This window comes from Choloepus didactylus, chromosome 4 (genome assembly GCF_015220235.1).
Source record: "Choloepus didactylus isolate mChoDid1 chromosome 4, mChoDid1.pri, whole genome shotgun sequence".
Classification (NCBI taxonomy): Eukaryota; Metazoa; Chordata; class Mammalia; order Pilosa; family Megalonychidae; genus Choloepus; species Choloepus didactylus.
This window is the reverse complement of record NC_051310.1, coordinates 16137948-16165323: the sequence shown is the minus strand read 5'-3', so window position 1 is coordinate 16165323 and position 27376 is coordinate 16137948. Positions and strand designations below refer to the sequence as shown.

Sequence of the window (27376 nt, the reverse complement as noted above, 5' to 3'; positions counted from 1 at the left end):
TATTCATAGTTACCTTTGTTCAGTGTACTTACATTGTTGTGCTACCATCTCCCAAAATTGTGTTCCAAACCACACACTCCTGTTTTCTATCACCCTGTAGTGCTCCCGTTAGTATTTCCTGTAGGGCAGGTGTCTTGTTCACAAAGTCTCTCATTGTCTGTTTGTCAGAAAATATTTTGAGCTCTCCCTCATATTTGAAGGACAGCTTTGCTGGATACAGGATTCTTGGTTGGTGGTTGTTCTCTTTCAGTATCTTAAATACATCACACCACTTCCTTCTTGCCTCCATGGTTTCTGCTGAGAGATCCGCACATAGTCTTATTAAGCTTCCTTTGTATGTAATGGATTGCTTTTCTCTTGCTGCTTTCAGGATTCTCTCTTTGTCTTTGACATTTGATAATCTGATTATTAAGTGTCTTGGCATAGGCCTATTCATATCTCTTCTGTTTGGAGTACGCTGCGCTTCTTGGATCTGTAATTTTATGTCTTTCATAAGAGACGGGAAATTTTCATTAATTATTTCCTCTATTATTGCTTCTGCCCCCTTTCCCTTCTCTTCTCCTTCTGGGACACCAATGATACGTACATTATTGTACTTTCTTTCATCCTTGAGTTCCCGGAGACGTTGCTCATATTTTTTCATTCTTTTCTCCGTCTGCTCCTTTGCGTGTAGGCTTTCAGGTGTTTTGTTCTCCAGTTCCTGAGTGTTTTCTTCTGCCTCTTGAGATCTGCTGTTGTATGTTTCCATTGTGTCTTTCATCTCTTGTGTTGTGCCTTTCATTTCCATAGATTCTACTAGTAGGTTTTTTGAACTTTTGATTTCTGCCGTATACATGTCCAGTGCTTCCTTTACAGCCTCTATCTCTTTTGCAATATCTTCTCTAAACTTTTTGAATTGATTTAGCATTAGTTGTTTAAATTCCTGTATCTCAGCTGAAGTGTACGTTTGTTCCTTTGACTGGGCCATAACTTTGTTTTTCTTAGTGTAGGTTGTAATTTTCTGTTGTCTAGGCATGGTTTCCTTGGTTATCCAAATCAGGTTTTCCCAGACCAGAACAGGCTCAAGTCCCAGAGGGAAGAAATATTCAGTATCTGGTTTCCCTGAGGGTGTGTCTTAGAAAATTGCTCCACCCTTTGATGCCTCAGGTCACTGTGCTTTTCTGCCCAGCAGGTGACGCCTGTTAGCCTATAATTCTTGACTGGTGTGAGGAGGTATGGCCGTGTTCCCCCAGGCTCTGGGGTCTGGTTCTGAATGGAAAGGGCCCCACCCCTTTCCTCCTAGAGAAGACAGACCCCTCAGGTGGAGGTCATTAGCATTTCAATGGTCTCACTCTCTGCTTGTGGTGTCTCCACCCTTCCCAGAGTCACAGCCCTGGAAACTGAAAATGACTGGGGCTTTCTCCACTGAGCCAAAAGAGAAACAGATAGTCCCCTTCAGACCCAGTCCAAGGCGACCCTCCAGCTCTCCCAGGTCAGTCGTCACCCAAAGCCTCTGTCTGTTTTTTGGGGCTGCATACCTGTAGTGAGCAGTTCACACTCGCTACTTAAAACCCCAGTTGGAGCTCAGCTGAGCTGTATTCGCTTGCTGGGAGAGAGCTTCTCTGTGGCACCACGCGGCTCCGCAGCTCGGGCTATGGGGGAGGGGGTCTCCCGACCTGGTTCCGCAGGTTTTACTTACAGATTTTATGCTGTGTTCTCGGGCATTCCTCCCAATTCAGGTTGGTGTATGATGAATGGATGGTCTCGTTTGTCCCCCCGCAGTTATTCTGGATTATTTACTAGTTGTTTCTGGATTTTTGTAGTTGTTCCAGGGGGACTACTTAGCTTCCACTCCTCTCTATGCCGCCATCTTGCCGAGCCATCGCCCACAACAATTTTTGAAATTACCTAATAACTGTTTGTTGAGCTGTACACTGAAAGTTAACACCTTTCTGTATGTATATTTTACAATAATGGAAAATAGCTGAAGTTGTGGAACTGCGACCCATGACATTCTTTGAAATTTGCTCTCTAATTATTTGTTAAATTGTACTTTGAAAGTTATCACTGTTATGTATATACGTTAAAATTCACAATAAAAATGCATTAAAAAATACAGTATCTATAATAGCTTAGGGTTTTCTTTCATTGTCACTTTCCCATAGTGTGTGCATGTGGTTATGTGTGTGTTTTCCTTTCTTTTCTTTTTTTTAAATAAGTTCTTTCACTCTCTAGGCCAAATCCTTCTACTGGTTAAGGCTCCAGTCAAATTCCTTTCCTCCATGGAATGTCCCCTGACCCTCAATGGGACTCTGGGGAACTAAATATGCACTGTCCTATGATCACTATTGTGCACAACTGTCTTAAACTACCAACTTAGGTGGATCTATGCTATGTGTTATTTCTTTAGCTAAGCTCCTTGAAAAAAGGGATCCTATCTAGCATCTTACATACCGTCTAACATGGAAGCCAAGCAAATGGTTCTCATTAAGTGCTTAATGCCTGATAAGGCATTTTCATACTTTTCATACAGAGCTTGTAAATGCCTTCAACTCATAATCAGAGTTACACATAAATGGCACTAACAATTATATACTCTAAGAATGATTGAAATCATTCAACTGTTTTAATATTGGTATATATGCAAAGCTCTCTTTTCATGTTTGACCAGATTAAATTATCTTATCTCTTAATAGCAATGACATAACCAACCTCTTTGAATAACATACCACTTTTTAAAGTGTTTCCTAATATTGTTTAAATGTTGAAACTGTGTATCAACTAATCAGTCACAGATGCTTAGAAATGAAACAATACTTTGCCTCTACAATTCAAATCTCTATGTACTTTCTTACAGCAAAAGCCAATCTGTCTTTTTCAAAGTTGTTTCTCCTGGCAAATTTTTTTGCTGTGTGTCTGGCCAAGTTTTGTGTTAAAAATAAAGTGCTATATTATAATATCCATCAAAATTTAAAGCACTTAATGATCTATGAAAGAAAATATACAGTGATCTTTTTGAAACAACCATAGTTTCATTTATATTATCAAATATATTACCAAATCAAAAAACTACAGCTTTGAGAAAATAAAACCACATTTGTGTTTAGAGATTTAAAAGCAATATTAAGCACTTAGGTAATAAAAGAAAACATTGTGAAGAAGAGTTGTAAATGGCAAGAATGACTTAAAAACATAAGAACTCTCTCTTTACTGCCCTCCTTCCTATCTATGCAACACATACTGACCTCTTGTCTGCCCTTTAGAATACCGGCTGTGTAAATAAAATTAGACAGAGATTTTTCTGCAGCTCATACTGATTCCACAAAATGGGTTCAAAGTTCCTATACATTTATGATGAATATTAATTGTAAATTTTTACATGTGGAAACCTAGGCCACCTAAGCCTTGTCAAATATAATCAAGAAAATCTAGAAATATTTTACCTATGGGGTTTAAATGGATACCTGAACAAGAACTTAATAATGCAAGAACTCTGATAATGTTTATCAATGACATTATGTCATAGTTTTGTTTTGTTCCATCTGGGAATGGCTCGGGTGGCTCTCTAAAAGGGGAAGTGACGTTAGTTATTATATTATCATGACATATAGCACCAAGTTGCCACATATCAATGAACTGGTTCAGAATACAGTCTTGTCACCTCCATCAGTCTAGCCATACCCTAAGATACTGATTCTTTGGCTAATCCTTGGGTTCACAGGCAGTCCCTTAATGTGTTTCCTCTGGGTTTCCCACACATTTTCTAGTAATGCTGTAATTCCACAGGTGTTCAACCTAACGGGATCGTTTTCCTGATAAACACTGCCTTAGGTAAGAGCAACTATTTCAACATTAAGGATACAACACAGAGATACTGCCCTGTCTTCAGGGGACGTGGAGATACACAGAACAAAATACAAGTCAGAATATAAATAACCATTTTCCTGACAGGAAGAAATTTAGTAAAATGGAAAGATCATGATCTTGGTCATGGGGTAAAATGATCAGGGAATCTCAGTTTCTTTAACCTATGAAATGGAACTAATAACACTTATTTCAGTCAGAGCTGCTTACAAAGAATAAATGAAACAAGAGAAGATTAAATGATACAGTATAGCTATGTAAAAATGTCCATGATAAATATTTAAAATATAATTGTCTCCTTGTTGACCATTTCCAGCCCATCCACTAGATTAAAAGTTCCAAGGCTGGCCCAACCCCACAAAGGAAATAGAGGATTTAGATGGGCAGTAATTTGCCTCAGAACCAAGTTATCTCGAAAACAACTACTTCACATTTATTTTATTGCTTTTTGTGTTCCTAAAGGTCTCTTGTCTCCTGCAGCACTTAGGCCAACTTACTTTTTTCCTTGTCCTTTGGTATCCATGCTTCAGTAGTTTTTGTCTCCTTGCCTCACTGGTGTGCAAGTCTCTGTTTCCACTGTTTGAACAGTATCTCTGCCATGCCATGTTTTTTTGCATACATCTAATTTCTATTTTATGGTAGGTGGTATGTATTTCTTAATTCCTTAATTATGTGCCTTGGTGCTGACGTACCCAACCCAGACACCTAAATTCAATTTATTTCTAGGCTCAGTTATCTCCTTTCCAATAACCCTGAATCATTACTTATGATGTACAGCCCTAGAATAGATTCAACTTCCTGGTGAACCCTAAATCAGAAGATTAAATGAGGACATGCCATTTTGGTCAGCTTTTAAATTCAACAGTGTACTGTGAACCACCTGATTACCTGAAGCCCAGGTGATAGCCTTAATCACAGGACTCACTGTAGGTAACAGAGAGCTGGTGAGATACCTTGCAAGTATCAAAAAATATATAATGAGTGCCTGTGTGTAAAGCACCATCTATAATTATTAAAAGAGGGTTGTACCTCAAACATTCATTACACAAAATGTTACTCTTTCACTTGGGAGCACTGCCTTCTCTAACAGATCAGATGGCTTTGGGTGGGATGAACCTGGGTTGATAAGGAAGAAGTCATAACCATAAAAAGTCAGATCAGTCAAATCAATCCTCTTGATGGTCAAGGGGATAACAGCTAACACGACTGGATTACCTCAATACCCAGGAAAACTAACCTGACAACCAGGGCCAACTTAATGACTCTGGCTTCATTAGCGCCATATTCAAATTGAAGCAAATTGGTCATGAGACATGGAAATGGAAGTCACACTTACTAAATATGGTCTTACTCAATTGTACCAATGCAAGGGGGAAGACTAGTCTTGTAGAAAAAAAAGAAAAAAAACCTACTTTGTTTTTTAAGTTCTTCAATTTGCTCTTCCTTTAGATCCAACTGTTCTGTAAGTCTCGATGCTGAGTCCAAAGCAGCATTGGCTTCATCCAAACGCTCCTTTGAGGAAAGAAAGCTTATTAAAAGGCAATATGTAAAAACAGTATCACAAACTATGGAGCTGGAAGACATCTTAGAGTCAACCCTTCACATTTCAGGGGGTGCAGCTGCACCTCTGTGACTCTGAGAAAGTTCATGCAAGTAATAAGTATTGAGTACAGAACCCGCACTTTTCTTACAACACAACACTGACTCTTTTAGAGGGAGCTAAGTAAAAAAGATAGCATGGTGACAAAAGTAAAAAGTGGCAATAATAAAAGAAGAAATCAGAAAAACTATGAAAAACAGAAACAAAAAGTCAAGAAATACAGCAGCAGATGTTCCTGCTCTCTTTAATTTTTACAAGTCTGATAAATATAAAGCAATATTGCATTATTACTTTAATTTTTATTTCCCTGATTACCAGTGAATTTGAGCATTTTTTCATGTTTATAGAACAGCTGGATATGCTCTGTTGTAAAAATAAATCTCTTCACATACTTTGCCTATTTTTCTACTGAGCTGCCTTTCTCTTGTCAATTTGGAAGAACCTTGTACATTAGACATTAACCCTCTGTCATCTGTGCTACTAATATTATTTGCCACATTTGCCATGGTGTGACTTTATAATGTCTTTTGCCACGTAAAGTTTTAAAATTGTATATAGGTAGTCAAATGTGTCCTACTTTGCTTTTACAGCTTTTGGAGTTTCAGTCTTGGTTAGGATCCTCCTTCTCCCTAGACTGTGCACGTAGTCTTATAGATTTCCTACAAGACATTTTTTTTTTTTTTAATTTACATCTTTAATATAGTGTTTCTCAATGGGAGAGCTTTTGATATCCCTGGCCCATGGTCGCTAAATGCCAGAAGAGCCACCCAGTCAATATAATAACTAAAATACCCCCAAATTCTCAGTACCACCCCCAGTTGGGGATCCTTGCTGGGTGAATCTCAAGGACACAAAAGTAAGCAAAAAAAAAAAAAAAAACAAGACAGAAGAATTAATCAATCAACATATAGTTCAAATTCCATACACATATTCTTTAAAAATATGCAAAACCAAACTGTCTGGAGATGCAAATCTCTGTGATAAAGTCACAGAGAAAAATAAGGGGGTGATAAACATAAAATTTTGAAATAGTGGCTAGCAAAATGGTGAATAGTGAAATGGTGGTTGGAAGGGGATAAGATGTGGAGGGGTGCATAAGGACCTACATTTCTATTTCTTACGCTGGATGGTGAGTAAATGGGTATTTGCTGTATTGTTATTCTTATATTTTACAAATATTATCTAAATATTGTTTTGTGGCCATTCAATATTTCATAAAAAATTTTAAAACTTTAAAGGAACTATGCCTTCACTTACTTGGGATATTAATGTTCCTGAATAGTGTATTTACCACTAATGCCAACTAAATAAATTTTATTATTTTCCACCAGCTGTCGTTATAGTCTACTTAAAGCTTACATAATAGTTTCTCCTAAATCTAAAACCCAGTTACTTTGAAGTCATGTTTTTTGACAGACATTCATTTTATAATTCTTACACCTTATATATATGTTTTGTATGTATGAAATAAGGCATAATAATGAGAAAAATCTTTTAATGGGGGATGCTGCAAAAGAAAAAGATCTAACAGGATAATAAAAATTAATACATGTGAAATATAGTACACAATATATTTTTTGAAAAGAGAAAATTAATTAGAAAGTTAAATTTTTAAGATTTGGGTTTACTTCAGAAATGTCTAAAATATCTGTGTGCCAAAAAATTTTAAATGTCTTTCTATCTCACAATTGCTATGCCTCCTCTACACTTAAAATTACATGACGGAAATCTTAGGTATCTTGCTCCCACTGTTATGTCCTAGTATAAGCCTCCAGATGCACAGTTGTCCCAAAAACAATACTGACTTAATGGTTTAGGAAACTATTTCCAAGACAAAGATTCTACAAGTAATTGTTTCAACAATAACAGAATTTACAAGAGAAAATTCTTTTGGCCTACCTGTAATGACACTAGTTTTCCTTCCAGATTTTCAGCCTTCTTCTTCCACTCACCAACAAGCTGACTTTGTTTTTCTAGTTCAGCAGAATACATAGCTTTTTCCTCTAAAGAGAAAAAGAGTTATATTAAAGTTTTGCAGTGTGTGATATGACTGGTATTTTAAACCAGTTGAAATTTTACTTCAACAAAAATAGTTCAAATGTCTAATCTTTGACAAGAAAATTATAGAGGCTTTTGGTGATTAATGTTAAGTGGAGTTAAAGTAATGAGATTACTGTTTCCTTTGCCTAAATCCTTCTCCATCTTGCCCATCTTATAAATTCTTCCACTCAAATATTTCCTCTTTGGCAATGCTTTCTTTATGGCCTCAGACTCGTACTACTTTGTACACATGTCCATTCTAATAATTATGTCATTATATCGTAGAGTAGACCTACAGAGTTTTTATATTTAAAATTCAAGGTTTCAACCATGTGAGTAACCCTGAAGGTCCACAACATGTAAACTTCAAGTTTCGCTTAGCCACAAAACTGCAGACCCCAGTTATTCATCATCTTCATGTTCCCTAACCACCCCCCAGTAGCGGTTAATTCAATGCCAAGCATGTAAGAAACCCTCGATACTGAATGGATGAATTAAACAAATGGATAGGTAAATGGTCTAAAGAGGGTAAACCTGAGGATGAGGAGGTACAAAGTAAAAAAGCATATTTGGTGTTGCTATATTATGTAACTTTCTTGGGGTAAAGTAGGAACATGTTGGAAGTTAAGCAGTTATCTTAGGTTAGTTGTCTTTTTCTTACTCCCTTGCTATGGTCTCTTTGAAATGTTTTTTTATTGTATGTTTGTTTTCTTTTTAACTTTTTTTTTTTCATACAGTTGATTTGAAAAAAGAAGGGAAAGTTAAAAAAAAAAAAAAGAAAAAGAAAAAAGACAAACAAGGGAAAAAAAAAAAAAAAAGATGTAGTGCTCCCTTGAGGAGCCTGTGGAGAATGCAGGGGTATTCGCCTACCCCACCTCCATGGTTGCTAACATGACCACAGACATAGGGGACTGGTGGTTTGATGGGTTGAGCCCTCTACCATAAGTTTTACCCTTGGGAAGACGGTTGCTGCAAAGGAGAGGCTAGGCCTCCCTGTATTTGTGCCTAAGAGTCTCCTCCTGAATGCCTCTTTGTTGCTCAGATGTGGCCCTCTCTCTCTGGCTAAGCCAACTTGAAAGGTGAAATCACTGCCCTCCCCCCTACGTGGGATCAGACACCCAGGGAAGTGAATCTCCCTGGCAACGTGGAATATGACTCCCGGGGAGGAATGTAGACCCGGCATCGTGGGATGGAGAACATCTTCTTGACCAAAAGGGGGATGTGAAAGGAAATGAAATAAGCTTCAGTGGCAGAGAGATTCCAAAACGAGCCGAGAGATCACTCTGGTGGGCACTCTTACGCACACTTTAGACAACCTTTTTTAGGTTCTAAAGAATTGGGGTAGCTGGTGGTGGATACCTGAAACTATTAAACTACAACCCAGAACCCATGAATCTCGAAGACAGTTGTATAAAAATGTAGCTTATGAGGGGTGACAGTGGGATTGGGAATGCCATAAGGACCAAACTCCACTTTGTCTAGTTTATGGATGGATGTGTAGAAAAGTAGGGGAAGCAAACAAACAGACAAAGGTACCTAGTGTTCTTTTTTACTTCAATTGCTCTTTTTCACTCTAATTATTATTCTTGTTATTTTTGTGTGTGTGCTAATGAAGGTGTCAGGGATTGATTTAGGTGATGAATGTACAACTATGTAATGGTACTGTAAACAATCGAAAGTACAATTTGTTTTGTATGACTGCGTGGTATGTGAATATATCTCAATAAAATGATGATTAAAAAAAAAAAAAAAAAGCATATTTGGTTATCAGGTTAAAACCTTCTGTTCACTGTTACTGTGTTTCCAGAAAAGTACTTTCTACCAGGACTAGAAAATGTAGGTACTTTGGAATATAGATGAATAGCTAAAATCAAGTTATTATTTCAAAGGACAGTAATTACTGGTGATTAGCCCTCTGAAGTGGGTTAAACCTCCAACCAATATCTAAAAGCCTAACCATCTTTTCTACATGTGTCTCTCTCTCTCTTCCTTTGTATTCCTCTCTTTATGATTTGATCATCCTTCCAAATCATGTTACCTCTGTACTTCCTCAACCCTCACCTTAACTGGTAATAATATAATACTACAACAAACTTTTAATAATTACTAAATATAGTTTATATCTCCATTCTTAATTATAAAAACAATCCAAATTAACTTGTTGATGGCTACTTAGCTTTTCCCTCAACAGGTGAGTAACTTTTCAAAGACTTCCCCATGCCTGATCTAACATATCACTCAAATAGAGCAAAATTCCCAAAAACTATGATTTGTTTTCACTGAAAGACTAGAACTTACCTTGCTGGAAATGCTCTAGTACCATCTGTAGATTGGTTAGTGACAGAGCATACTGCTTTACTTGATCTTGTGAGACAGAAAGCTGAAGTGCCGCTTCATCCCTCTGCTTGGAGACTACATTCAATTGTTCCTGCAATGACTCTACCTGCAAACTGGCTTGATGACTTCAAACAAAAAAGAATAAAAGTCAAACTGCTTCTCTCCAGATGCTATAACAAGATGGAAATTTCCCTACATTTTATTACATTAAATTCAAGTGAGATTTCCAAGAAATCTTGAAGAGTTCCTCTAATCTTCAGTCTTCCTTTTTTCTGATCAATCATCCTTCCTGTGAAAGTGACTCTGAAAAAATGGCAGTCATTTTAAAAACCTAAAACTTAGGCTTAACAGGAAATGTGTCAGCAAAAGAAAAATTTACAAATAGCCTGAAACTTTCATGTTTCCAGGCTAAAACTCTAAAACATAATTTATCATAAACTGTTATTTGTAAGGGACCTTGGAGGTCATTTTGTCCTGCTTCCAACCTTACAAACAATGGATTCTATGATACTCCCTCGCTTTTGACACTTGTGGTCATGGTGAACTCACTACTTTTGAAAGGCTATCCCCCAATGAACTGCTCTGATTACTAGATATTTATCTTTCTTCATTCTTTCTGTCTACATTAAATACAATAACCACTACCCCTGCCCTAAATATTAGTCCAGAGATCCATAAGAGATTTATACAGCACCTATCCAGATGTGTCAAATCATTAATGTATAATTACAATATATAAAATAAAGCAACTGCGTTCTTGGTTTTTAAGATCCAATTAAATTCTTATTCAAGAGCAGCCCACTAAAGTCCATTGAGATTGGCTCACTTTGAAGAGACACTACCCAATAGCACCTTCTTGTGGAAAGATAATTAGGAGACCTTATCTCTGTCCTCAGATTTGTCCCTGGACTTTTTTCTAAACTTCACTGGTTAGTAAATCACTCAAAGGGTGGCTGTAAGCATGAAATGAACTGTGACTGCACTCAAAAGATTAAGAAAGAACAGGTGTGACTGTTGTTAAGTAAGGGCTCAAAACACCATAATCCAGTTCGTAGAAGTGAGTTATTCATATGACAAATACTTACTGAATATCTATTAAAGTATGTATAAGAATATATACGGTAAGAAGGGTACAGAATGAATGGCATCATCCCTACCTCTAGTGATCTTACATTTCACTGGGTGGAAGACAGCTTAAGAAAAGTCAACAATCAGTTGTGCTCTAAAGTAAAATACAGGTGTCCTACCAAAGACTCAAGCAAAGTGCCATACACAGGTTCCAAAGGAAAAAAAGTATCAGGGTTTGTTTTTGGACTTAAGGAATAGGGGTACTAAAGCACCCTTCATAAAGAAAAGGAAAGTATTTGAAGAACAGGTGGATTTGCAGGAAACTTGTTTGGGATCAGGTCTACCCTTCCAGCAGAAGGAACAATATGAAAAAGAAAAGGATGAAGAAAGAAATGGGAAAGTAGTAGCTCTGCCTGAAGAACTGAGTGATCCAGTTTGGCTGGATGCTGGCGAGTAGGTGATCACACAAAATAAAGCTAAGGTGGTAGGTAGTCTGGAACTACATCGTAAGATTATGGACTGTTTTTGAGCAAAACAGTAGTAACAAGATCACAGCTCTATTTCAGGAAGGTTATTCTGAAGAGTAAACAAAAGGGGGCAGAAACCAGAAACTATTTCAGTTAGAGAAAATAAGGGGCTGAAAATGGGAAGGATTATAAATTTTATGGCCTGAGGATGTTGTAGCATTTCTGCCAAACTTGAAACATACACAAATGACTGTTGTTTTAATTCCCATCTCAAACAAGTTTCCTTTCTGAGTCAGAAGGTAAGGTACAATAGAACACCCTGCCAAAAGGTGTCTATAACTCTCTTTGTAGACAGAGATAACATCTACTATCACTATTTATCTCCCCTGGCATCATACAACAATGCCAGTAAAAAGATAAATAAAAAGAAGCACATACCACTGGTGGAAATATAAATGGATATAGTCTTTCTGCAAGATAATCTGGCAGGACATCTCAAAGTTTTAGACCTTCCCCCAGACCCAGTAGTTCCATTTGTCAAAATTTACTGTAAGGAAATAATCTGTCATCAATAGAAGAACATGTCTTGGAATATCATAACAGCATAGCACTCTTAGTAATCATAAAAGGTTGACCCTTCCTAAATGTCTAATAATAATTGATTGGTTTAAAGAAATTGTGGTAAATTCAATAATGGTAGCCATAAAATGACACTGCAGAAATATATGGCCTAACATGTACCAACATTCAGAATATATTATGAAGTGACAGAAGCAAGTTACAAAACATTATGATCTCAATTTCGTGTTTTTTTTTTTTAAAAAGGTTATAATACACACACATATAAAAAAGCACTAAAAAAAGAACGAAAAAAGATGATCTATGGAAGGGTAGGATGGTGGCTTTATGTTCTTTGGGTCTGTCTGATTTTTCTGGAGTGGATAGTAAAATGCTTATGTAATAAAAGAAAAGTTAAAAACAAAAAAACAAGAAAGAAACTTTTTTGAGAGAAATAAAATTTAGAAATACAAAAGAAGAGAAGACCTGGTCACTCACAAGTTCTCATAAACCAAAAGTTAATTCATAATGACCTAGGTCTTCATCTTGCTACTTCCCTTCTCTCTTCCCTCTACTATTCACATCAGTGCAACCTCACATCATTTGACCAAGAATAAAACCACACAAATTGAATTAGTTCTTTGAGAGCCTGACAAAGCTAATTAAATCAGCCAAAATATAAGTCTAAATTCCTAAAATGATAAGAGGCAATTATCCAGGGTAATGGTTAAGATTCAGAGATACCTCATTGTGAATGCCTGATCTAGTTAAGAGTCATAGACCTAGTGTGAAACCTTGTGAGTGTGACCTTGGGCAGGTAACTAAAGCTCTTGATGCTCAGCTTCTTCAGCTGTAAAATGGAGATAATAAATTCTGTGAGAATAAAACGAGCTAACGTGCAAAATGCTTACTGAGTCTGACACTCAAGTTTTCAATTAGTTAATGCTAAAAAAAAAAAAATGAAAAAAGTTACCTTGCATTTTCCATTGCATTAGAAGATGAAACTAGCTTCTCCTCCAATACGGTGACTTTGTTTCTTAGGTTAGCCTCTCTATCTTCTGCAGCCAAAGCGTCACGAGTATAAGAATCTTCTGATTCTAAAAGATGGTTACGCAATCTCTGTAGCTCCCGGTTTGAGCGTAATTCTTTGTCACGTAAATGTTTTACCTAGGTAGAGGACATTTCTTTATCATTTTCTAAAAATTGTTCCGTTTTTTTCCCCTTTACAAACCACTTTATTATCAAATCTTTTTTTCCATTACTGAAGTATCATAATTGTATACTAATCTCTCATATTGCAAGATGTATTTATGCTGGGAAAAAATTCTCCTGAAATCATCTTGAATATTCATCAGGATGCTTTACTTTGTAAGATCTCATTCCCTGTGGCTAAAATGTAAAACAGAATAATACAAAGTCCTGGGCTCTATGGAACAGATTACTAAATCTCATTTTTTTTTCTTTTATATTTTATAGATGGGAAAATTTTCTTATACCCAAGACATGCCATAGCTTATTTCACTTCCGAAAACTGAAATAAAATGTACCCTCAGAGAACAAAATCCTGCTATAGTTCATCAGAGGAAGACTAAGAAAAATCACAAGAAATAAATTCAACTTAATTGATAATCTTTCCTGTTTTCTTACTTAATAGTTATTTAACTCATTGTTTGATTCACTGTTCCTTTAAAGAGAAACCATACCTCATTCTGTAGGGCACTGTTTTCCATTTGTTTCTGTTTCAGGGACAACATGACTTGGTCTCTTTCCTGTTGAAACATAACTGTCTTCTCCTGCATTGATTTAACTGTATTTAAAAGTTGATTTAACTCCCCAGTCTTGCCCTTTTGGAAAGAAAAACTTTAGTTTTAAAGAAAATAATTTTTAAAAAGAAATTTACTTCATTAAACACTTAATTTAAAAATATATTTAACCATGTCAAAGTCATCAAAACGGAAAGTTTGAAAAACTGTCACAGTTTATAGAGCCCTAAAGAGACAAGACAACTAAATATGTGGTATCCCAGATGGGCTCCTGGAACAGGAAAAGGACATCTGGTAAAAAACTAAGGAAATCTGAAGAAAGTATGTACTTTAGTTAAACATAGTATATTAATCTGGTACATTAGTTGTGACAGAGGTACCACAGTAATGTAAAATGTTAACAATTAGGGCAACTGAGTGTAAGGTATATGGAAACTCGCTTCTATTATCTTTGCAACTTTTCTATAAATCTAAAACTATCATAAAAGAAAAACATTATTAGAAATTTTTTTTAAAAAACTGAAAAGACAAAATCTGATCACATTAACTCCGTACAACATGTTCACAAACCCTAAAATCACCCCAAAAAAGTGTATGTGTGTGTGTACTTTATCAACCACAAAAGTCCGTTAGTTAGGCATACACAACTGAGAGAAAGAAACAGTGTCAAGTAGCTGACTTGAGTAATGAAGGTAAGTCATTTAATATGTTCAGCCAATTAAAAAAAAAAAAGACAACAATTTAATGAAATGATGTCTTGCTAGATGGTAATGAAACTTATTAATGAATACATTCCATACAGGTACAATATATTAACAATGATGGAAAAAAAGTAACTCTTCACTGAAGCAACAGGGCCATGAGTTTAAGATGATTGTTGGAATTCTAAAGAGCACAAAATAGTGCTGTCTAAAAAGCACAAAATCGGGCTGTTTATAGCTAATTCTTTCCCCTTTTAAATATGCATATGAAATGAATCTATTTATAGTTTCATATTGTTTAAACTTTTAATGTAAATGTTCCATTTCTTTAAGAACATAATTTGCTCTCCCCAGGACAAATTACTGAATCCAAAATATAAAACCATCTGTTCCTTTTATCTCAACACCACCTCTTGGATAGTGAAACCAAAATTTTCCAAATAGTTTTTTAATTAAAATTTCTTTCATATTACAGAGAAAGAGCAAATGCTTGAGAAATTAAATAGATTTGACAATCTGCTGTTGACAACATCCCTTTGTGCCCCCACCTCCAAAAAAGATTTTATTACATTCAGAATATAGTCTAAAGTACTCTTCAATTATATGTGGAGAAGTGGAAGAAATTAATTTGTTTATACTAATTACCATCAAGTAACACAATATTTAAGTGCTACTTACCTCCTTAGGGAAGCCTCCTAAAAAGTAGGCAAGCCTTAACAAAAATATGTACTTTAGACCTATAAACTTCAATGAAAGGGACGAGTTATACAATTTGCTATAACTACAAAAGGGAAAATATACAAACCAGAATACTTCATTGTTCTACATTCCTCTGTTATACTCCTACAACAATAAGACACTATACCCAATTTTGGTTAGTGAGCAACAGAAAGACTCTAGAGTCTTTTTCACATCAATTATGGATAGACCAGTACCATTAAGGCGACACAATATCTGGAGAGGAGAGCACATCAACATTGACTATTAGTGTATCTATTTTATCAGGTGACAGAGAAGGGGAAAATAAGCTAAGTTTTTCAAAACTTTAATCCAAGAACTTAAATAGCAAAAAAATTAAATCATTTTTTATCTTGTGCCTGCGTGCGTGTAAACACTCAATAGGTGCTTGTTCAATAGTCCATTGTTCTGCCTATCTTCTCTTTTCCAAATTTCAACTACTAAAAGTATGGAGACCCCAATAAAAGGGCACTACCAAACAAGTCCCACATAGCACCTATCACAATATGTTGTAATAGGGGATCTTCAATATATTCTTATCAAATGAATTGCACGTAAATTTTTAAATACATGAAATGCTACAGATGTTTAGCAGAGCATCACAGATGCTAAAACTTGTTTCAGTCGTACACACACATACACAGGTGTTTACTGAGTCTCAGTGTAAAATGTACTTCTTACTGCAGAAATATATTTAAAGTGTAGTGTAGCATGTTTCACAGTGTTTCCCTTTACATACAAGAAGTTCTAAAATGTTAACCATTGTTAGCAGCTACTGAAATAAACCTAAAATTTGGTTAAATTCTAGAGACTTCAAAATTACCTGTGATACAATTCTATTTTCTAAAGAAAAAGATTAACTGACTTATTAAAATTCTTTTTTCTAAATTAAGACTGTAAAAATTAATCTAGTACTAAAAATATTTAGAAATAACTAATAGAGGAAGAAAATTCCAGATGCCTGAGGAAAATGTATTTAAAACGAATCACAATATCTTGAAATAATTATTTCTTAATGAACAAATTCTTATTCCTCTTCAAACACAACATAAATAGAGTAAATAACACATTTTTTAAAATTTCCTTCTCCATCTCAACTTCCTCCACAATACTTCATCCAAAACATACCTGCTCTTTTTCTTTCAATAGTTGCTCAAAAGCAAGAGCCTTCTCCTTCAGTGCCTGGCATTCAAATTCCCTTTCTCGCAGCATCATAGAAAACTTTGTATTAGTCTCTTGCAATGCTTGACATTCTGTTTCCTTTCCCCTGGATATTTCTACTATTTTTTCATTTTCCTCTTTTAGTTTACAAATGTCCATTTCTAAAATTAATGTTCTCTCCTTTAAGTTTGTTACTGCCTGCCTCAAAAGTTCATTTTCATTCACTTTGTTAGTGAGATTTTCATTTAAAGAAAGGAACTGATCACTTTTGGCTTTGATTAAGAGGTCTTTTTCCTTAAGTGACTTTTGTAAAACATCTTGTTTTTCCTTCATCTGCTTAATTTCTGAATCAGTTTGTTCATGTTCTTTCCTTTCTAGCTCTGAAGTGGCAGCAATCGAATCAGACAATCTATGGTTATTTTCCTGGAGAGTTCTAATTGCTGCATCTTTTTCCTGCAGTGATTTTCTTAACTCTTCTATCTCTTGTTGAAGCAATTTAGAAGACTCACTAGGTATGTCAGACTCAACTGCCCTAAGAGATTCTGCTGACTGTGAAACAACTGATGGTTCAGAGGGGACCTGTGGTGAAATAATATCAAGTTTTCCTAAAAGAAGATCCTTGGTATTACAAAGTTGCCCTATGCTGTGCTGAACTTGTGCTAATTCCTGACCAAAATTTTTGAGTTTGGTTTCATTCTGCTCATAGCTTTGGATTAGGCCAGTATAGTCTACCTGTAATTTGGAATTACTATCGCTGTCAACTAAAACCTGGGCCTGAAGTTGATGAAGTTCTTCCTGTAGTTGGGCTGACTCATGTTGCATATTTTGTACTGTGGTCATCACCTGTTGTTTCCACTCTTCCATTTTCTTTACTTGCTGTTTTAATTTATCACGTTCTTGTAGAAGCTCCTCAAACTGATTACTATTAACACTTCCAACCTCATTACCTGTGTTGGATGTCTGTAAAACAGTCAACAAAGTCTGACATTTCTGACTTAATGCATCTATTTCAATGTCTTTTTCTCGAATGATACGTGATAAATTCTGAACAGTTTCTCTAAACATATCCTGGCCGGTACTTTCAAATCTAGTGGACAATTTTTTATTTTCATCTTGCAGCTTAATAAGAGCTGCTTCTTTGGCAGCAACTATATCCATCAGTTTGTGATATTCCGATTTTAGGTGGCTATTTTCCCTAGTCTTCTCATTCAAAACAGCTAATACTTGTTCTCTTTCCAAGGCATAGGACTGTAGTTGTTGTTGAAGGTAAACAACATCCTGGGTGTAAGAAGCTGAAGACATTCTTGCGTGAAGAGCTTTTATCTCCAAATCTTTCTGCTGGATGATCTGAGTTAGTTTACCAACCTCATCTTTGGACAGCTGATCAATCTGTTTTGTTAAAGATATATTCTTTTCATTTAGAAGTTTAATCTCCAATTCTCGTTCTTTTATCCCTTTTACTAATCTTTCAGTTTCAGCTTTAGATAAATCATGCTTCTCACTTCCATTTTCTATATTAAGGCTCTGAACTTTTGTTTCTGCAAAAATATCAGAATTCTCTGTTTGAATGTCCTGTCTTTCTTCATGCAACTGGGTTCTGATTTGCTCAATTGTTTTTTGCAAATTCCTAATTTCCTCATCTTTCTCTAAAAAGAGCTGGGTGTGTGTAGCATTCATTTGCTCATGCTGGTATTTAAACTCATCCATTTCCTTTTTCTGCTCCTGTAAAGACTGAAATAGTTGCATCTTACTCTGGTTCTGATCTTCAATTATCTTTTGATGATGTTTTATTTCCTCCTCAAGAGTACTCTTTATTATATTCAGTTGAGATATCTCAGATTCCAGTTCCATGATAATATCTAGAGTTTTGGGCTCAGCCATAGTTGTAGTTCGACTCTGCTGTTCCCTCAGCCGTTCCAGTTCTTCTTTCAGATGATTGTTTTCTTCTTTCATGGATGCAAGCATTCTGTCTTTATCCTCTATGGTTTGCTGTACATTTTCATTTCTCCTTAAGGATTGAGTATTTATATCTAATTTCTCCTGAAGCTCTGAACTTTGCCCTTTAAGTTTTTCAATAAAAATTTCTTTCTCATTTATAAGTTGGGCTAATTGCTTCTGCTCTTCTAAACTAGATAACAAAATTTCCTTGGTTTCTTTATGATCAGCATCTAACTGCTCAATAGTCTTTTTGAGTTTTGATATTTCAAAGTCTTTCTCATGACTGAGTTTAATTAAATTCTCATTTTCCAGCTGTAAGGTGGAGCCATTCAGGTTACGTGCATTTGAGAGTTCTCCAATGGTTTGCTCATATTTGTTTGCTTCTTCTAACAGCCTCTTTTTGACCTGACACAATTCCACTTCTAACTGTCCTTTTTCCATTCTTAGAGCCTCCACAATGGCATTTTTCTCCAGTGAAATCTGATTGGAACCAGCAACAGATTCTTCTAACTGATGTCTTATATCTTCACATTCTAAAACCAACTTTTCATTTTCCATTTTGAGATCAAAAGCAAGTTTCTTTAAATTTTCATTGTGCTGTTCCATTTCTGAAAGATTTTGCTTTAAGTTTCTAACTTCAGCTTCCCTTTCTTTAAGTAAATTGTCCTTAAAATTACTATCAGAGTCTTGCTTAAGAGATTGAGTTAATTCATTCCTAACTCTAGAAAGTTCATCTTCATTTTTTCTAATAAATTCCTTAAGCTCAACATTCTCTTTCTGAATATTTAAATTATTGCTTTGTAATTTATTTAGCTCATCTCCCAAATCTCCTACTTTATCCTCAAGCTTCTGCTTGGTTGAATGCAAATTATTAAGGACCAATTGACTTTGAATTAGTTTTTCATTTTGTACACCTAATTCTTTGGTAATGTTCATTTTCTCATCTTCAAGTTGACAAATTCTCTTTTTTTCGTCATCCAGATCTTGTTTTAGTTTCCTGATGATGCTCTCTCCTTCATTTTGCTGTTTTGACAGTTGATCTTTCATCAAAATCATGTGCTGGAAAAAATTAATTTGCATGGTAACTTTAAAACATTCTCTCATTTCAGTACCTAAAGAAAATTTTATAAAATTTCATAAATAATAGAATAATAATCTTCATATTTTGAATCTTCATTCAAAACAACACATTCTTTAATCCCAACATCCCCTACAAAATTATTTACTAATAACTTACAGCAAATCCATTTCACAATTTTAAAGATAAGAATTTAAAACCAGAGGTAAATGACATATACATGCTGTTTATTTTCTACTCTTAAACACTAGAGTAAGGGTCCATGGCCCATGGACCAAATCAGGTGTGCCACCTGTTTTTGTAAATTAAGTTTTACTGGAATGCAGCCATGCTCATTCATTTAAGTACTGTCTGTGGCTACTTTTGTATCACAATGGCAGAACTGAGTAGCTCATAAAATATTTACTACCTAAATATAAAGCATAAGATAGTAAAATATTTACTATCTAAATATAAAGCATAAAATATTTACTATCTAACACTTTACAGAAAAAGTTTGCCAATCTGTGACACATCAGTGATTGAAAATATTAATTAAATCACAAAATTAAATTACATTCATCATTTTTACTTGTTAATCTGGTGTTTGTCTACAGAGTAGAATGCAATATCTTACTGTCTTTGTTACAGTGTTACCTTGGTAGCTTCTTGGTTCTGTCTGTCCAATTCTTCTAACTCGGTTACCAGGATATCCTTTTCAGTAATACTCTGACTAAGTTGTTGCTCCTTTGCCTCCAAAGAAAGTCTCAAATCTTGTAATTCTGAATCCAAATTCATGTCTTTTGTAGCTGTATTTTTAATTACTTCAAATTCATTGTTCAATTTTAAAAGTGATATTTGAAGTTCTTCCTTAAATAATAAAGGGGGGGAAAGCAACACGTAAATTGGAGGAAGAGATACCAAAAGATTAAAAATATATATAAACAAAACTTGGGAATATATTTTTAATGCTCTGTACTAGGAACATTATTGAATAATGCCTCAATAATGACATACAAAATTCAACACAAAACCAAAGCCATCATCATTCATGTGCAATTTTATTTGCAGCTTCAAGCAAAACATTTCTGTAACTCTAAACAAGATGCAGTAATTGTTAAGTTTGTCTTCTAGCATCAAGTTTTTATTCCTATAAAACTTTCCTTTTCAAGAGCCTTCCCTATCTGGCTCCCATTGCAGCTTCCTTTCTATCCCCCACATACATACTTTTCAAAATGTCCCAAGTCTTCTCTCTTCACTTCCATTCCCTAACATCCAGTCATCAACAGCCACAGACTGAATATGAATGTAAAAAGTCAACTCATTCACTCTAAAATTTAGTCCTCTCTATTGGGACAATAAAAGGCTTCTTTTCCCTCATTAAAGGGATTTTTAAGCCCACCTCCCTTATTACCAGGTTCTGTCAGAACACAGAGCTCCTATGTGCCCTCTCCTTCTCTCCTTTACCTTCTGATTTGAGCTCTCCTTCCTCAAACCTAACATTCCTAAATATATATATTTATATATATAAATTTTTAGTATTTGATGTTATATCACTTAATATTTAATGCTTTTCCTCCCCATATTTCAGGAATGATAACATTTCCCTATGCTTCAACATTATTTCAATCTCTGATTATAATGTTTGTGACAAAATACATATTACTGTAAATCCTTTCACAGACATTTTTAAAAATCACACCTATATGGTACTTTAAAGCAAATCAGAATCTCAACTTTCTTCAAATAAAGAGCCTAATATATACTTTAGAGACCAATAAAAATTTTAACATCTGCCAAACAATTCTCAATTTTCTTCTAATTCAAAATTTTACTCTGAACTACAAGTGAAAAATAGAAACAGCATTCTCTTATGTCTTTCTAAAGTTACAATTAGGAGAACCACAAATAATTTCTTTGGGTGGATCTTAAGAGCACACACAGTCCTGCAGGTGCCTCTGGCATGCTTGACCAGTGAGCAGACCTGTAGCAGATACAAGTAAAGGAAGAGTTACAATGGACTACTGAACATCAAAAGAAAGGAGAAACAGATGAAACAGATACAGGTGCTACCGAATATATACAGAGAATCAGACTACAAAATACAACTAGGCAAGTTAGAAAAAGGAATAACTAAAAAAGCAGAATGCAGTGGGAGCAGAAACAAGATCAGAGAAAATATATATAATATAGTAAAAATATCAACTGCCTAGGTGGACTTGGGAAAGTGAGAGGGCATTTTTGGTTGTTAAAATGACTGGGAGACATCACTGGCATTTAATGGGTAAAAAGAGTAGGGGCAAGGATCCTACAATGCAGCAGACAGTACACACAGCTAAGAATGCCAACAGCACCCTCTTTGAAAAACAATGCCTACACACTATACAAAATGATGTCCAACAAGATACAATGTTAAGATACATGTGAACAATATATACACCACCCTGATTTTTGAGTTTAAGAAATCTATTTACATATATGATCATACATCTATAAATATAGCCTGAAAATATATACAGGGAAGAGGTAACAGGGACTGCCTCTGGCGAAAAGGCCAAGCAGTCAAACACTGGAGGTACAGAGGATACTCCCTAATGTTGAATTTTTACACTTTATGTATTGTATTACTTTTTTACAAAATTGAGAATTTAACTGAGTTGGGACACTTTTAACTTACTAATACCAGCTTACAACTGTTATACATTTAAGCACCTGCCTTAACAAAGGAAATACCTCCAAACAGTACAAACACAGAAATACCTCACCCCACACCCAATAATGTCTTACAGAATCTTATTCCTTCTTGCTACCAACCACATACACAAAAAAGACTCTATTTCTACCATTGAGAATGCCCCCCTTTCTCTTCATCACTATGAAAATCCTGCCTGCTATGCTAGGCTTATTCTTACGCATATAAGCAGTATATACAGTTACTATAGTAAGCTACTCCAGATCTCTCGCCCCATCAGTTATGCTGCTACTGTCAGAGTATCATCAGAAACCAAAACAGGGCTTTTACATATTGTTCAGCTCATATCCATGTGCCCACTTGGCCTATCTGTAAACATAAACTCTGGCCAGCCTCTCATACCCTGCACCTTGCCCAGGTTCTTCAACCTGACCCGACAAGCATCAATGGGATCAGCTTTTTCCTCTGAGCTCTCAATAACTAAACACTCCATTTTGAGATAAACTTGGTCCTTAGCTGTGATCTATAATACACATACCATTTTCATTCTGCCCCCATTTTTACAATACCCACCTTTTCTTGAAACAGTAATGATTTCTCTTTTTCTAAATCTTGGATATGCTCTTTAAGTTTCAGATTGTCTTCAATGAGACTGTCATCCTACAAAAATGTTAAAAGAGTGTTTTCAGATAAGTAACAAGACATTTCAAGTTTATAAAACAGGAGGCAAGCTTTACAATTGTGCATTTCTACTCAGTATTTCTTTAGTGATTTAAAAAAAACTATAAATATGCAACACTAGACCATCTAAAACCACTCAACTCATTTCACAGACATTCTTAGAGAGGACTTCTTACTATATTTGAAAAAAATATAAATATACATTTACAAAATAACCTGCAATAATTAGAAAAACAAACAACTCTCTAAATTCCTTTAAGAGAAATCAAAATGCATTCCTCATTTCGGTATAGGATCTGCTTCTACTGCTTCTACATACGTAACATCTGTTGAATTAATCTTTCAAAAAGATATACTTGCACTTTTCAATTACAGAATCTTTTAAATTATGTTGATTAATAATGCAAAAAGTTTCTATTATTAATTAGCAAACATAAAATTACTGGGGTGAAGTTCCTAGGGCAAGCTCACACGGATGTGTAAAAAGCACAAAATAAGCAACTATAATAAATGATAATACATTTTCATAGTAAACCAATGCCCAAAATTTTTTCCCTTAAAATGAGTTTACCTGGTTTAAACTACCCAGTCTCATTATTTCATTTCCAGCATCTGTAAAAACAACAAATAAATTTATTTGACATTTTACAGCCTTAAAATAACTTATTACCTCATATTAAAACTCAGAAAGGCAATTCAATTAAAATAAAGTATATTTATAAGCACACACAACTAATGAGCACTAACAGTTCTGAGTGAAACATATTTTGACTGTATCTAGGAAATCATACTATGAATGAAAGTTAAAAACCAACTTAAAATCCAATTCTATAGAGTAGTATAAGAAAGAATAACTGCATTTTGAATGAGTTATAAGCTATTGCCTTGCAAAAATATTAACAACTTATTTTTCAAAATGACTCTAAGGTTAGGACAGGAGGAAATAGTATAAGGACTAACATGGGGGTAAAAACTTAAAAACAATCTACATATCACAATAGTACAATAATCTCTCAGTTATCTACAATAATTTAGACATGACTGCTGCCAAAAAGACCATTAACTCTAATATTATGGATAGATCCATAAATAGAAGAGTTCTGTAAGACAAACACAAAAACAGAATACTACGAATTCAGTCAAAGTAACTCATTCAACATTCACTCAGGAAATAGTAATTTATCATTTAATATGAGGCCAGGTGCTTGACAACAAGATGGAAAAATTTAGTCCTTGCTCTCAAGGAGCTTACAATTCAAAGGGGAAAACAAACACATGATTACAATACAGTGTGATACAGAGAGCACAAGGCAGTGTGAGGGCAAAAAGGAGAAGCACCTAATCCAGACTAGGGAAGGGAGTGAGGGCCAGGGAGGCAGCAGCACCTCCCAGTGGAGCTAACACCTGAGCTGAATCTTAATATACAAAGAGTTAGCTGAAAGAAAGGTAGAAAGACACAGCACAGAGAGAGAGCAGCAAATGCAAAGACAACTGAGCTAAGGGAGAACATTGCTGGTTTAAGGAGCTACAGAAAGTTCAATATGGCTACAGCTTAGAATGTTAGGAGAATGCGGAGGGTTGAAACTGAAGAAGCAGACAGGGACCAGATCATGAAGGACATTAGAGGCCCAGATAAGAAGTTCAGAATTTATCCTGAAGTCCACAAAACTACTAAAAGCAGGGAAATAACCTTGTTTGCACTTTTGAAAAATCATTCTGATTGCAGAATGAAAAAAAATGGATTGAACCAGGAATCATGAGACCAGTGAGTAATAACTGCTAAGACATTTCCAATGCTTACTATGTACGAGACACTGTTCTCAAGAGAACTCTGCAGCTAGTCACTCATACAATGCTCATTACATCTATGAGGTAGATAGTAATATTATTTCAATCTAACAGATGAAAAACCAAGGCACAGGAATGTTAACTAACTTACCCAATGGCAGCTAGTTACTGATGGAGTTGCATTCTAACACAGTCATGTTCTTAACCACCAGGCTGTTCTACCCCATTAACAAAATATGAGTGGCTAAAGTAAATCAGCGGCATGGCGACGGAAAACAGGTTGTCAGCGAGGACAGTAGGTTTGTTTTTTAAGAAAACAAAATTCATACGGATCACCCAATAGGTAAAAGTAATTAATTTTTAAAAAACGAAGTGCTACTTTGATTGACGCTAAATGAGAAAGAAGCCCAGAACCCCTCTGCCTGCATGGTAGCTTCTAGGACTGAGGCATCTGTGAGAAATCTTAGACCTTCTCTGGGATACAATGCTGAAATATCACTGAACAACAGAAGCTAAGGAGATAGAACCTACAGGACTTGCTTGGAGAAGACTTCCAGCTTTCTGCTTAAGATGACTGGTAAATGCTGCCAATCACTAAAGTAAGGAAAGAGGAAGAGGACATGGTGACTCTACTTTGAACATAACTTTAGTTTGAATATCCATGTGATGTGTTCAGAATCGACCACCCAGATTAGAAACTCATGATCAAGAACTGGCAAGGAAGACATATGTGGGCTGGAAAGCACATAAGTGCTGGAAAGCTGCAGGGTAGGAAAGAATGAGTTCCTAAAGTAAGCTTATGTTGTGAGAAGAAGAAAAAGTATAAAACAAAAGGAATCTTTTCAGCTGAAGAGCCCCAGTTATGTTTTCCTGGCATGAATGAATACTGGAGTTTGGTATATTTTATTTAATACTTATTTTTTGTGGCACAGAACATTGGTAAAATACACTAAGTATCATCTTGAGCAAGGAAATGGTGGAAGACCATGACTCTTATCACTCAGGCTTTTGCTTAGAAACACACAAAATTATTTCAAAAGAAAACATAAATTACTGAAGAAAGAAGGCTGCACCTACCAACAAACAGGAGTGTTCGGTTCTGTATAGGTTAACAGAAATAGACCTATACTTCCTCCCAAAAATGTCTAGAAACATAAATATTTCTCAGAAATCTACATGGCCTCCTAAATCAATGAGCTCCATGTAAATACTGAAAGGATGAGAAAGGGAGGTTGAGAGATACCTAGCCAATACTTAACTCTTCTTAGTAGAAAATTCCTATTTGCAATCTATTAACTAGGACAGTGAATTCAAAACAAACAATCCTACTCAAATTCCATAGTCATTTCCATGAGTACTCCATTTCCAGGAAGAATAATCAGTTAATCACGTGTTTATTTCTTAGGCCATTGTCTTTAAAAACAACTAGTATGCAACAAAACGCCAATCTGAAATAAGTTCCAAATATTTTATACCAGTCACTGGTTGTAGCCCAAACACTTCTTCCGCTGGTGTCCTCTGTGGAAGAAGGCTGTCCTTCTCGGTCACAGTATCACTTTGCTTCATAACATATGGCTGCAGTTTACTACATTCCAGTTTCAATCTTTCACATTCCTCAATTATCTGTGTCTTTTCCACATTTAACAGTTCTTGTTCTCTCTTCAAAACATCTCTTTCATTTTCTACGGAAGTTAATTTTTTATTTATGTCTTTCAATCTGTCCTCTACTTCTTCAAGTTTTTTTGCAGACTCTACTTTTTCAGTTTGTAAAGCTTGAATAGTTTTTTGCATCTCATGAATTTTAGAGTGATCAGCTACTCCAATTCCAGTTACACCACCTAGAAAACAAAGATAAAATAAAGGACATCAAACAACACGTACCAAGAAATAAATGTATACATTACTAAGAGACTTAAGAGGATTCTAAACTAGCAAAGCTTAAAAACAAAAGTTAAATTACCTTTTTTTTTAATTGGGAAAGATATTATTTGACTCAACTACTAAAAACCTATATATCCAAGTTTGAAAGAAAGTGAAAATATCTCTAATCATTTATTATGACCACCAAACAATGCAAAGAAATTTTTAAATTATAACTTTAACACAAAAGCAAAAGGACCTTTCCATATACAGGCTGCCACTGCAAATTTTTGGCAGACTGGGAGAACTAGTAATTTATTCATGTTTATAGAGGGCGTCCCAGAATTAAGAGTGCGAGGTTTATCATTAATTATGTCATCTAAAATGATTAAACTATTAATAGAACCAATAACCTTGCTGTAACAGATTTTCAAGTTCTTCAATTCGTTCTTCATAGTCACTTAATTCTTCTCGATGCCGACGACTTATTTCTGTCAATTTCTGTTGATGCGCATTCTGTAATACTGACATTTGATGCTGATGGTCATCAATTTCTTGATTCAGATTCTGTTTAAGCTCCTTAAAAAATAAAAACATAAAGTTAACCATATTTATGATCATTGAATTTATATCAGCTATTTATATCGCTATTGTCCTAAAGTCCATATTATTAAAAATAATTCTCAGAATGCACTAAGGCTGCAAAAAATTTATACACAGGTCCAAAATCAGGAAAAATTCTGAAAGACTCCACCCTTATTTCTGATGGGGCTTAAGAGCAATTTTTCTATTTTTAATGCAAGAAAAAACTGAAACAAAAGGTAAGTGAAAAAATATTTTTTCCTTAGTATCTGTGACCATGAGTTCCTCCACCTTCTAATGACACATACCTCCAATACCAGTGTCAACCCCCTGGCCAATCTGCATCTGTTGTCCTGCTATTCCTAGTCTTTCCTTCTACCCATTCTGAGGGGCTTCCCAAGCTGTCAACAGAGGTGCCCTGTCACCCTAGTTGAGACCACCAATCTCTCTCCTAGAGACCTGCATCTTCAGCTGAGGTCTCAAAGAGGGAAACTTGGTGGTC

General features: G+C 35.3%; 1 protein-coding gene across 2 annotated transcripts in view; it reads right to left on the bottom strand.

Moving 5' to 3' along the window:
• TRIP11 (thyroid hormone receptor interactor 11) overlaps positions 1-27376 on the bottom strand; it is a 64858-nt gene that overhangs the window by 23441 nt on the left and 14041 nt on the right. For both annotated transcript variants that reach the window (XM_037832044.1, XM_037832045.1), the window contains exons 6-16: positions 26706-26871; positions 25908-26270; positions 23216-23256; positions 22537-22623; positions 19929-20141; positions 16244-19273; positions 13617-13757; positions 12887-13080; positions 9782-9945; positions 7343-7446; positions 5256-5355 (exon numbers count right to left, since the gene is read on the bottom strand). In XM_037832044.1, coding sequence (XP_037687972.1) covers positions 5256-5355; positions 7343-7446; positions 9782-9945; positions 12887-13080; positions 13617-13757; positions 16244-19273; positions 19929-20141; positions 22537-22623; positions 23216-23256; positions 25908-26270; positions 26706-26871 — 4603 coding nt within the window. The remainder of the gene's footprint in view (positions 1-5255; positions 5356-7342; positions 7447-9781; positions 9946-12886; positions 13081-13616; positions 13758-16243; positions 19274-19928; positions 20142-22536; positions 22624-23215; positions 23257-25907; positions 26271-26705; positions 26872-27376) is intronic.